Source organism: Calidris pugnax, unplaced genomic scaffold (genome assembly GCF_001431845.1).
Source record: "Calidris pugnax isolate Ruff unplaced genomic scaffold, ASM143184v1 scaffold20, whole genome shotgun sequence".
In the NCBI taxonomy this organism is placed as follows: domain Eukaryota; kingdom Metazoa; phylum Chordata; class Aves; order Charadriiformes; family Scolopacidae; genus Calidris; species Calidris pugnax.
In genome coordinates, this window is record NW_015094510.1 from 413,124 (window position 1) to 426,772 (window position 13,649).

Below are 13,649 nucleotides of genomic sequence, written 5' to 3' on the forward strand. Positions count from 1 at the left end.
TACAAGGCCTTCAGCCAGGATGGAAACCCTCACTAGCCAGAACGGGTAGCACCATCCCGGACAGATTAAAGCATCACAATATTGATGGTAAAAATGGCTGAAAATCATTCATCAATGGCAAAAACCATAGCACAGAGGAACTACATCAGCCACAAGCTCATATGCCACTGGAAACACTCCTTGAAGAAAGGAACAAAAGATCTACCTTCCTTGAAAAAAAGGGAGCTGCTCATGGAGGGAGAGAGGCTGTAAAAATTACCATCCTCTAGAGACCAGCCCCTCTTCATTTTTGTAGTATAGAAAGAAAGAAAATGTTAAATTCCCTTGTGTGGTGGTTGCACATTTTTTTTACCTGTGCATCCCCTCAGAAACAGGCCAGAGAGCAAGAGAGAGGTCAGTAGTTCAATGCTTTGTAGACTTGCTCGTCAAGATATTTCTAATGCACATGTAGTTAAAAAAAGCCAAGTTGTGTTAAAATGCAACAGGCACACTAGCAAACTACTTAGCTTAGATACATATTACTACTGTAAGGGTAATAAGGACTCTCAGCTGTCAGGAACAGCAGAGACAAAGCTTATTTGCCTTACAGAGCATACTGTATCTGCCCGACGAGACAACTCACCATTCTTTCCATATCGTCTGACATCCATGACCAGGTTTCCAGTTTCTAGTGCGCTGTTGATGGCGTCTTCCCACTCACTATAATCCATACGTGAAACCTTTGTGCCGTTGATAGCAATGATCTCATCATCTACACGCAGCTGACAAAGTGCTGCAGGGCTACCTGCAGAAAACAGAAGAAAAATAAAATTACGTCTCCATTCACAATTATTTTTTTACCGCATTTGTGACTGGGGAGGTAGGGGTCGGGGGGGTAAGTGATTCACAGAAATGCTTATTGGTGGATATTCAGAAAGTCTTAAAAAAATAAAAAAGATCTATTACACTGTAGTATAAGGTCAGTAAACTCAGTTAATATCGAAGAAGTGTTTCAATTTGAAACTTATGGAAATGACAAAGAAGATTTGAACTTGCAAGCATTCACATTCTGGCTATCTTGTTTAATGAACAATCTCTGGGCCCACTCTTCCTTTCGCAAACTCACCTTTATAACCTGCCATAGTGAGAGAGAGGCAGCACCACAGTGTTTGTAGCCAATAATTAGCTGAAATTCAGCCAATGTTTGGGTAATCCTCTTATTTGCAAAAAAAAAAAACCAAAAAAAAAAAACCCAAAAAAAAAAAACCCACCAAAAAAAACCCCCAGCCTCTGCTTTGTTAATTCTGGTAGAAGCTTGCTTTCTCATATTCTTATTTACATTTTCTGGGCTCTACTGGCAAGAACATGCTGCTTTATTGCTTTAGTGCTAAAAACAGTTTGTTAGCTCTGAATTGGACTCAAGATATTGCTGGGTGCTGTCCCATTAGACTTCTTTGGATTCTACTTATTTTATCCGTTAAGAGCAAATGTTATTGCAGCTTGGACTTTGAATTCTATTGATACTTTGCAAGACAGGCTGCACTTTATACTCTTTTCATCTGCTACTAAATATTGGCAAGTGATCTCACTAGCCTAAGGACAGAGAACATACACGACCAAACAATAAACTTTTTTTCTGTTTAATTCAGAAAATGGACGAGCTGAAAAACTCACACTTGTCAAAGATTGATTTTATGAATTATATCTAAATGGTTCTTCCATTAACAATTATTCCCTTAGCAAAATATAAAATGGAAAAGCTAAGTGAAAACCTAGTTAAAGGTTGCACAATAAATCCTCGTGCTAATAAAATAAAACAAATTTGAATGACACAACGAAAGCGTTTTCCAAAACAAGTAGTGAAAGTGTTTAAAATATACCAAGACCAATGCTCTATTACATTATCAGAAACGAAAGTGGACAAGCATGATAGAAGAATTTAGACACTGTATGTTTCATCCTGACCTTCTTCTGACTCACTAGTAAAGTGCTGCTAGAAGTCTGGATCATCCACTAAGGATTTAAGTAGCTTTTAATATTACTGGCACCCCAGGAAGTTAAAAAAGAAATAAATGTTATGTTTCCTAATACTGCACTAACCAATGATCCATCAGAGTTCACCAAAAAACACCACTAACTACTATGTGAAAGAGTATAGCTCCATATTCCATTTTTCCACTTTCTTCTTAAAGTATGGACTAAAAACTCCATTAATAGCTCTCAGTAAAATCTTCAAAACACATCAGTTAGCTTCTATAATATTGCTTACAAGTAAGGTAGGATTTTCATTGGGAGGAAGAAAACATGGGTGATATTAAACTGGAAAAAATGTGTATGTCCTTGAAGCCAGGAAGATGTTAAAGAATGAATAGATTTTTCAAAGCTATTAATGGAAGGTACTATTAAGGTACTATTGAAGATATGATCAATGTAGTTACTATTTTCAACACCACCATGTAACATCTGGAATTGTGTCTGATTTAAAAAAAAAAAAAAAAAATCTAAGATCTTTAGTACAATACAGTTTGACAACATGTAGACTGAACTTTATGCTTATGGTGCAGGGAATGCTTTAGGCTCAAGAAAATCCATCAGAACCAATAATTTCCCTATTCCCTGTGACAGAATGAGCCCTGGGAACTCAAAAAGGTGGTGTTCATTTTACTCAGATAATTTGATTGGGATGAGACCAAGTTCAGAGGCGAGAACAGTACCTCAGCTCAGTTACATTACGCACGTGAGGGAAAAAGTGAATTACCAATTCAGGTTTTAGGGAAGGAAGGAAATTTAAGATTGCACAGCTCCTCTTATAACATTACCAGAAAAATGCATCCTGACCATACGGATTTGAATTAATAGCAGCAGTCTCTAGATTGCACATATAGACCTAACACAGCCAACACAACTTGCACCCCTCTTTCTTTTATTTTAAATGTTTTGTAACACAAGCCTACAAGTGTAAGAAATTTGAGAAAAATAAACCCCCAAATAGGTCTTCATGGAATTTGTGGAACATACTGCCTCCTGAGAGAGCATCACTCAATTTCTGGCATGTAACTTTGCCAGCTGCTCTTCCTCCACTGCCTCTACAGTATGTGAATAAAAGGGCTTCTCGAGAGCCCAAATTAAGGTGCCTATATTTGGCTTCTGCTCTGATTCACCTCCAGAGAAGTCTACAGAGCTGGCAATTCAGATGCCAAAAGCTGCAAGGTGCTGCTTGACTTTGTCTAGTTCCTTCAAGATTATAGTATTTACTGATAATTTCTCTATACCTCTAATCCTCTCTATATAGGGGATTTAGTTTACATTAAATAAAACAGATATTCCTGTTTTTCATACATTTCCCTGAATGGGATTTAGTTATCTCTAACCTATCCTCATCTGTTGTTATTACAACAGACAAATACTACCTCAGAGTCACACAGAAAACCCTAAAACTTGGAGCAGGTGGGTCAAATTTACTTTGCCCTGCACGCCTACAGGTGTTTGAGCAAACACATATCAACACAATATCAAAGAACAATTGCAGATACGGTAGGTGAAAGGGGAAGGATTGAAACAATAAAGATTATATGACACTGAGAAGTTGGCAGAATGTCTAGATTAGCAACTTTAAGGCTTCCTGTACTGAATTTTTAGTATAAAAGTTGAAAATTCCTGTTTAAAAAAAAAAGGAAAAAAGCACTATCTTCTTTTATATGCAGTAAATGGGTCTCACTGAAACATGTGTTACAAGCTTAACTCTTACTAAGCTTTTTGGGAACACTTGTAAGAAGTTAATTTTGCTTACCAAGATGTTTTCTTAAAAATTTTTTGAAGCAAAAGCATATGTAGAATACAGATTTATTTATAAGTAGTAAAAAGATAAATGCAGGTTATCTACTGAAGAAAATTATATAGCTAGTTAGGATTACAAGCATGTCAAGACAATCAGAGAAAGTCTTCCTGGAAGCCACTTCTGGGCTCAGAACTGAGAAGAAGGTGACTGGGAACAGGTGGTACGGATTTGCAAGACTAAACCATGCTTGAAGAACCTGGATGTCTTCAACGATGAAATGACTAGATATGTGGATGAAGAGAGAGAATTGGATAACATCCACTTTGTCTTTAATAAGGATTTGAGATGATCTTCCACAGTATCCAGGTATTAAAGTTGGGATGGCATTATCTACAGGGCAGGACGACCAGATGGGTGAAAAAGCAGCTGGGCTGTCAGGCTCTCTGGGTGTCCTGGGGCCCATCCTCTCTAACGTGTTTGCCAATAACCAGGAGGAGGCAAAACACACCCTCATCAAGTTTGCAAACCATGCCAAAAGGGAGAGGGTGGCTGATAACACTGGAGGACAGGTCTGCCATTCAGAGCAGGAACCTGGCATTCAACAAGAACAAATGCAGAGTCCTTCTCCTGGGATGGACTAACCCCAGTGATGGTACAGGCTGGGGACTGATTGGCTGGAGAGCAGGGCTGGGGACACCCTGGCAGTGGTGGGGCTGTATGAATACTAGCATGACCAGCAGCTTGAGGGAAGTGACTATCCTGTTCACTCAGCGCTTGTGATGCCACATGGACAATATCGTGCCCAGTTTTGGTGTCCCACTGTAAGAGAGACATAATAAACTGGGGCAAGTTTCATGGGAATCCACTGGTATGGGCAGGGCCGGAGCACTTGTCCTACAAGGAGAAGCTGACGGGTATGGGCTTCTTCAGCCTGGAGAAGAAAAGCTGCAGGGGAATTTAACAGCAGTTAGATTATACTAAGATATAGGCCATTCTTCATTCAGCCTTTATACTTTGCACCCTTACTTGTGAGAATGGTAATAAAGCATGACCAAGATAACAGCCACAAGGCCTTCGTCTTCTCCTTGCCTACAGAGCTGGGGGTAGAGCCCAGGTGGACCTTTACGAATGACCAGGAGGAACATTCACCACCCTCAGATTTCTCATCTACAGCTGGCAGTGCAAAGACAGAGTCCTCTGCCTCCAAGTAACAAAATTAAACCAGAAGCCTAGCAGCAGCGAAAGCAAATGGGAAGTTATTCTTCATGCAAAGGGAATATTAATGGTTACAATCTAATTATGAGAAGTACCCAGCTATAGTGAAGAGAGGTTTAAAAACTGAATTTCAAATGAAAAAAACCAAATCAAATAAAATCAAGGATGCTCAGTAAGTGCTGTTAAGTGATGTTTTTTCCAAAAAAAATAAATCAAATAAAATCAAGGATGCTCAGTAAGTGCTGTTAAGTGATGTTTTTTCCTCTCTGGAAAGCACAGTGAAGGGCTAACTAAATGAGAAGTTTCCAGTTATTTCTCCTTTCTCAGGATAATCTTGTGTTAGCTGCAAGAAAGGGCACAATTCAGTATTCCTCAAATATTACTGGCAATGGGAAAGATCACTGTTAAGAAAACAAGCATTACATGTGATTTGCTGGGGGTTTTTTTGTTGTGCTTTTTGCATTTTTTTTTAGTTAAGAAAACCAAGCTTGTTCTCTGCAAAAAAGTACTAAAGCTTAGAAATAAACTTTAAGTGTTTCATTTAAAGACAAAAATGTTTACTTTTCCTCAGTATTAACACATCTGAAGAAACTGCACTGGAAATCAATTTAGATGTTTTAACTGCTTAAAAATATTAACTGTCTACAAAATTCAACATTACTAAGAAAGGGGAAATTGAAATAAAAATACTACATTCTAAGTTTCCTCTGCACATGTTTACAAACCATATGAAATGAAATCTTTCAAACTTAGCTGAAATGAACAATCTGGATATTAGAAGTCTGTATGTACCCCTTACTATCATTCTGTAAGGGACTTGGTGAATGTTTGAGTAATCACACTTACGCCTTTTCAGTGGTAATAGAAATGTCTTTGATTAGGAAAATGCATTTTTGGTATTTATTAATTCAACCTGTTTCAAGATATGAGGATTCACGGAAATACATTAGCAAGCTAAATACTGATTTTTCAATTCTCTACATAATTTTTTATAATATTTGCAGCATTCTTAACAGCAAATGCTTTAATTTAAAGCCTCTGCAAACTAAACATAAAGAAAAAAAAATTGTGCAGCGAATAGGCATTTACCTTCTTCAATTGTCTGTACAAAGGCCCCTGAAGGACTCCAGTTTGTTGTAAACCCAAAGCTGCGACTGTGGCCAGGTCTCTTAAATTGTGTGGTGAATAGGCATTTACCTTCTTCAATTGTCTGTACAAAGGCCCCTGAAGGACTCCAGTTTGTTGTAAACCCAAAGCTGCGACTGTGGCCAGGTCTCTGGTTTATACTGATTCTCATTTCACTGTACTGTACCTGAAAAATAAAACATGACACTACAGTATCTGGTATCACAGGAATCTAAATGAGGGAAAGTTTATCCTCTAAATAAGTGAGGCTGCTCACAATGTCCACTTTAATCATCTATTATTAGCATCACAGAAAAGGAAACAGCATTGAAGTCAGTTAACTAACTCATTTGTTTTCTATTAAAGAGGTATGTTTTCAGTTTACATTTATATTTTCTCGACACAAATATTTAACTGTGCATTTCTTTTATTTTAAATGTTTTGTAACACAAGCCTACAAGTGTAAGAAATTTGAGAAAAATAAACCCCCAAATAGGTCTTCATGGAATTTGTGGAACATACTGCCTCCTGAGAGAGCATCACTCAAACAGAGAAGTGAAAAAGCTAGATAACAGTAATAAGTCTTATTTTTTTTCTTGCACATCCTACATTGGGTATCGTAAGTTTCCTTTAGGCTCAATGATGCAACTAGGTTCACTTGGGTGAAGAATCATGTTTTTAATTTCATGTGAAATACTACTAGCTTGCTATGGATTTTGCAATGGAGACCTTAGCTGACACAACTAATCCAGAATTAGCTAGAATCCAGATCTTCCATTCTAGTGGACTTCCATGATGCTTTCAAAATCAGAATCAAAACCTAACATTACCATTTTAAACTAAAGAAATATTTTATTAGGAAAAAGTTTTGTAACACTTCCTTTCACTCCCACGCTATACTATGAACATGCGTTACATATATTAACATTTTAATGTGAACTCATTAAAAAACAATTAAAATACCCAAATGTAGGCCATTCACTTCGTTATCATGGAACTAACATTGTTACAAAAGGAAAAAAGTATTATAGACTTTTTCTGTCAAACACTGTGCGTGGAGGAGACCCCCGCATGTGTACTAAATTTGGTGTCCTAAATGCACACCTACGTTTCAGTTGCCTAGCAAACCAGCTTTCCTGTAGGGTGGGATTCATTTTCCTCAACTTAAAATATTTAGAAGCTTAGGTATCTATGCCAATTCCCCAAAGCTCCTATGTTAGCAGGATGCACCAGGCAGCAACAGGGAGCAGATGGAGTTCGCCAGAGTCACCGGGCAGGATGCAGCCAGAGGAGGCTTCAGCAGTACCCCAGCGCTGGATGCAGAAGACAACAACATTGCAAAGCAACATCCTGAGGTTTCACCTCCTGTTACAGGAATGTTCCTGGCAAAACACTCCCTGTTACAGCCCAGGGTAGAAATTAAGTCCGTACTGCAAGACACAGCTTACCAGCTTGCAAATGCTCCTATAGAACCCAAGTCCTTAGGTGAGTAACAGTATATTAAAAGCAAATCCTACTAATAAATAGGTTAGCACACTGAGCCAGAGCATATAGAAAGCTTTTGAATTTGACTTGTGTTCCTGCAAATTACTGTTACTGTTTTTATTTTCCCTATCCTAACCCAGCTCTTCTTCAAACCTACCTCTTTTGTCATAGCAGTAATGCAACTTTGCAAACTGAACTTCACCATTGGGACAGGTCGTCTCCAAAGCACTGAGTACTCCACAAACCTGGTGTTATTGCCCTGCTGACTAGTGAACTATGCCAATCTCTCAACTCTGGCAATGATTTACAAACATGCCAAATGGAACTTGCATTCCTAAAGTTATAGCTTGTTTGAGGCATAACAAGCTTTTCTTTACAATTTTTTTTATTTATTTTAAAAACCCACATTACTCATCTGCAGGGAGGACAATTTATAATCTTCTAACTAATAACAGGAAAAAAAAATACAGACATAATACATTTTGTTCCCATTTGGCTCGCTTAAAGTGATACAAAGAACCCGTATCTAATCTATGTTTTCACTGATTAGAACAGCAATTCCTCTGTCTGTTTTTGCTACAAGAAAGGAAAAAAAAAAGATCACGATCTCTTTCTTTGTACAACAATCAGTGTTTCAAAAAGTTATGATAATTTAATTGAAATGGCCAAAGGGTATCAGGAGTATTAAACTGGAATGCATTCCTTTTCCACAAGTGATTAGGAAAAAGAATGTTTCCAAGTGATCAAATTTATAGAAAGCTGGTGTGGGAAGTGATTTCATGGATCAGCATCCAAAGTCTTATTATCCTCATCCAAGCAACTGGCACAATTAACTTTTACAGCAGCATCAGGAATGCAAAGAATTAATCTCTAATCTGTCACACATCATTAGATATTACAGAAAGGTATTGACAGTTAAAACCATTGTTGGTAGTTTTTCACATGTGATCGGTTGGAAGAAAAATATTCCAAAAGAACCACTGAAAGACTCAATTTCTGGATAAACATATACACAAAGAGATGGTGATTTGCTTTAAATTCACTAATGCGAACGTTAATTTGATTAATTTGAAGTAAATAACTTAAAAAAAAGGGGGGGGGGGAGGGAGGCTCAAGCCACAACAGAAGGAACAATTAATAGCGTGATACTAATATTTAAAGCCGGCCTTTAAAAAGCTGATCTTTATTTTCCACCACCAGTTTAGAAGTGCAAATGAATGCTACAGCAGCTCAGATCTAACTGACACACCTGACTGTGCACACAATGTGCTAATTTGGAGAATAGCAAAAACTTTTTAAGCATCAAACAATATTTAGAATAACTATTTTGAATTAGAATGAGAAATAAAATTAAGCACAAGGCATATAAAGGGCAAGTATAAAATGCACCAATTACTTTCTTTCCAAATATTCTCTTTTCCCTGAGATAGATCAAAGGAAATAGCAGTTCTCTGAGCTGTTTTCTTAGTACCAAAAAATATTTGCATTAGATGTGATTTTATTTATTTTTTCTTTTACTCAGCTGTAGCATTCAGTTACACTAAGTAATTATGTTATTTCCACACTTACCAGGGATTTTGAATCCTCGGGCTCCGGCAGACTCACATTTTCTGCAGAAGATGCAAGTGAAAGAGAATCAGGAGCAGAGCGATACTCTGGTTTAAGAATACTGCTTCCAGCATCTTGGTCTTGGGATTTTATAGGTAATGCCAAACTAGGAGGAGGTGTTGACTGAACACCTTCTTTTTCCTCCTCCTCACCTCTGCTTCCGAATGCACTAGTGGAGAGAGGGTGTGCAGAGTCTGGTTGTGAAAACGAACTGCTAGGGAACAAAGTTTGAGTTCTTTTAGCTTTTTCTACTTCTCCGTTGTATTTCTGGGTATCATCCATCTAGGAAAAAAAATGAGTTTGGTAAATATGTGCTCTAAAAAAAAACCACAAAAACTAACCACAAATCCCCAATCTTTCAGCAATCTAAACGTTTAATGAAAAAACCTTTCCCTTTCATGCAAATTCTGGTTCCTGTACCCATTACTAATTACCCACTTTAAAGAGCAGCAACATTTCTTTTTTTACTCTTGAAGTTCTTCCAGAATAAATGGTCCAGACTTCTTAAGAGAAACTTGTTAAAATCATCTGCTTCGAATGATTTGCATTCTTACCATTTTTAAAATTGAGACAAAGAGGAATTTAGGAGAAAGCTATGAAAATCAACATTGTAATCAGGGGGATCAATTTCTGTGTTTCAGTGTTTTACTGCACAGGCAAATTTTAGGCTAGCATAAAATTTCAATTTCAACAAAGTCAGCAGAGTAGAGGAAACTTTATCACCTGACAAATTTGTCTTTAACACTTAATTATGTTAACTTAGCTTCAGACTATTACTTCCAGCAAAGGCAGTTTTGATAAGAAACGCTAAGGAGACTTGCTACAAGTAATAAAAAGATTATTCTACCAAATATATTTATCAGGTTATTGCTAGGAGTGCCTTTAAGTACAGAAACACAAGTAAACATCCAAAGCCACGACAGAATTGCCTCCTCTATTAACACAGCCTTCAAAGAGCAGATGAGTTTTTAAAAAACAACAAATTTTAAAACCTCTACTGTCCCCCCAGCTATCCAAGACCTCAAAACTTGGGGAAAGAAGCGAAATTTTACCGTGAACGACCGTGGAAGTGACGAGATTCCTCTTGAGTGGGCACCAAAAGGTCTTGGTGTAACCACAGATGTTAACCTAGAGGTATCGGTTTTCTGGTAAGTTCTCGGGAGAGAAGCTGAAACCTGAGCTGACCCAGTTTGAGCATTCGCCGAGTAGCGGGTAGACAAAGGAGCCGAGCTCTGCTCCTCTGCCAGGCTCTTTGGTGGAGTGGGAGCTTCACGAGCAGCCGAGCTCTCCGGTGGGTTCTCCTTGCGCGGCCGGGCGGCATACGTGCTCTTGCTGTCCTTAGTGCTTTGGGAGGTATCTTCTTCCAGAAGGTAATCTTTTGCTGCTGACCGTGTGGAAGGTGCTTTTTCTTCAGTAAACACGTCGTCATTCACTGAATACGTCCACGTGCGTTCATGTTTTCGCTGCCTGTAGGAGTCTTGGTCTCTCTCCTCCCTATGGGGAACACCGGGCGTTATGACACCAGACAGAGTGACCTAACAAACAGGCGGGCACTACGTCTTTTGACTACTAAATGTCCAAGGCAGAGCAGAAACTAAGAAACAAACCTCCAAAAATGAATTGTGTCATTAAAAAAATATTTGTGTTTTGATATATTTTTTGATCTACCTTCTTCCCCCTCCTCTCTATTTCAACCCTCCCGTAACACTCAGGCATCCTACTGTCACACTATCAGGTTGCCACCATGACAGAAATCTCTTTGCCAAGAAAATGATACAGCTGTTCAAGTTACATATCCTCAGAAATTCAGATTTTTATTGAGGAAAGAATGGGGAGAAGGTAGTCCCGTAACTCTGCCTGAACCGTACAGCTCCACTGATGTCTCTGCTCTACGAAAATTCTATACTGAACTTCAGATAACAAAATAAGATAGTGTCCTGAAGTTCAGACTGTTTTTTTTTTTTCTACTATTCATGCCTTTCTCATAAAGGAACAACCACCACTGAGATAATCCTTACCATGTCATTTTTAAGATTCTGATGATACTAGATATTCAATACAATTAGCATCTGTAATTTATTCAAGAGACCATTCTTTGTCCTCACCAAAAAAAAGGTAAAAAAAATAAACTCAAAACATTCCGTTATAAGACTTATTTAATTTTCTTTTATGAATGCATGCCATGTGCCTATCCCCTTCATCTCAGTCATATATGCATTTAAAAAAAAATAATAATAAAGACTGTCACCAGCAGAAATGGTACTGTGCTACTCGGTTTACACTTTTTACTCTTCTGGGAGAAACTTGTTATGTAAACACCCAAAGGAACAATTGAGGATAGAGGGGAAATGAAGTGAAAGGTTACAGCTCTGTGATATACATTAAAATGCTGGCTGTATTTATCCACAGTGGCTAAAAGAATAGCAAATGGAGTGGTAGAGGAAAGAGAATTAGGTAAGTAGATCCAAGAATAAAAAAAAAAGGCAGTTATCCAGTTCAACACTATTGCTTTAACTGCTTTATAGTGGATGTAAATACTGACTTCTCAATACATTTATTATGGATAGCAGAGTAAACCATCATTTATGGAGAAAAACTGTTTAATATTCTGTGAAAACAATGCATTAGCAGACCGTATACCATCCCTCAATTGCCTAGATTTCTACACTATAATTTGCAATGAAAATTGTTGAGATCTCTGTAGAATCAATTGCAACTTGCCAGTAAAAGCTGCAATTCTTAAGAATTCAAGGGAATAAAAACGCTCAGATTTAAGTTCTTCAACATAATACTCCCATTAGGGTCATTACCTCTCCTGCTGCATTTCTTTCAGTGACTTGGTAGTCCTTTCAGACACCTCAGAGGCTCTCCTTTCTATTTCTTCTCTCTCTTCCTTTTTCTTTTGCAATTCAGAAGTGAAGCTCTTTCTACGGTTCTTCCATTTTGCCAGATCCTGTAAGAATAACGTGAATGTACACGGTTCAGATTTTCTCAAGACCTCGTAAATCTACAGAGGAATCCCATCACATGCCACCTACTGCCCTGATTTTATTTGCACATCTGCAGCGCGGCCACATTTTCATGTACCTTCCCCCTCAATGGTAAAGAGGTTCACAGATTTTAGTTTGGGTTACAGGCTCACTGCCTGTTAAAGTTAACAACTGTAATTACTGGATTACAAGTGGAAAAGCACATCTTGCCCTTTTTTTTTCTCCCATTAACATTTTCAATTTTGTTCTACAATACTTCGCCCAATGACACACAGTTGAAAACTAATGCAAATAACATCCGTATTTCTTCGTTGTAGGCTTTGGAGTTCGGGATTTATTATTATTTTTTCCAAATCACTACAAAGCTAGACTGATACATTAGCTTGAGAATAAACATGCCTTAAATTCTAAATTGAAAACATATATATTTTCTTCAGTTCTGTAAAACCACAATGTGAACTGGCAATATTCTCCATGAAATACCAGAACTGATTTAAGATAAGTACTGAATATTAGAACTGAGATGGCTGAGATGCATTAAACAAAGAACTATGAACTTTCTGCTTGGAGCTCTGTTTTTAATTTCAGCTTCCTGTTGGTAATCACTGGCAAGCAGAGATTTTAATAAAAAAAGAAAAGCTCTTCACACATTCTTTTGATGTCGTGCAAAGCTACCAGTTTACAAGCTGGATTTAAGACAGAATTATTAGGGGATAGGAACCTCAAGAATTTGTACAAGAAAAATATTATTTCCCTCCCTTCTCCCAAAGGATCAGATGCTCAGACATTATAATCATTTCACAAAAAAAAAAGGTATTCACAAATTTCAGATAACACATGAAACTATGCTCTAACTTTTCTTGATGTCCACAGAAATCAAGCCGGACGGCTTTATTACAATATATACAAGTCTTATCCTGAAGCATTAATCAGATAATTGTGATGATATTTAAAACAATTTCAGTTCTGCATTAAACAGACATGCCCCAAACCACTAGTAGATGCATGAGATGGATTGTTTTAGAAGTCAGCCCCGTAAATTGCTGCACACACGCCAAAGCCTGCTTTTGAGGGACATTGAAATCAGGTGGCACCGAGCCCTTCAGCAGGACAAGTGAGGAGGGTTGAAAAAAGGTGTACTTACTTCTTGCCATTTCAGATCCTGTTCTTGTAACTGTTCTTTTATCTTTTGTAGCTCTTCGTAACGGATTTTGCGCAATGTCTGCAGCTCCTCTGCACTGACATCATTCAAAGATTTACTCCTAGAAAGAAAAAGAGCACTCAGCTTTATCAGGTCTTAGCCATCATTTATGCACGTGAAACCTTCGAGAGAGAGAAAGAGAGATTTATATTAGTACAACTGAGAGCTCTTGAGCGTTATTTCGAATAGAGCAGGAAACACACGGGCTGCTGAACGAGCAAGGCTGGGACATGCTCTAGTGCCAGCACTCGAGTCAGTAGTTGCATAT

At 37.9% G+C, this 13,649-nt stretch overlaps 1 protein-coding gene across 17 annotated transcripts in view; it reads right to left on the bottom strand.

Moving 5' to 3' along the window:
* LMO7 (LIM domain 7) overlaps positions 1 to 13,649 on the bottom strand; it is a 161,570-nt gene that overhangs the window by 24,218 nt on the left and 123,703 nt on the right. For 16 of the 17 annotated variants that reach the window (XM_014965868.1, XM_014965863.1, XM_014965876.1 and 13 more), the window contains 6 exons: positions 13,325 to 13,442; positions 12,001 to 12,143; positions 10,243 to 10,684; positions 9,152 to 9,472; positions 6,170 to 6,284; positions 623 to 784 (listed from right to left, as the gene is read on the bottom strand). In XM_014965868.1, coding sequence (XP_014821354.1) covers positions 623 to 784; positions 6,170 to 6,284; positions 9,152 to 9,472; positions 10,243 to 10,684; positions 12,001 to 12,143; positions 13,325 to 13,442 — 1,301 coding nt within the window. The remainder of the gene's footprint in view (positions 1 to 622; positions 785 to 6,169; positions 6,285 to 9,151; positions 9,473 to 10,242; positions 10,685 to 12,000; positions 12,144 to 13,324; positions 13,443 to 13,649) is intronic. The other variant, XM_014965872.1, reaches the window with a different exon arrangement.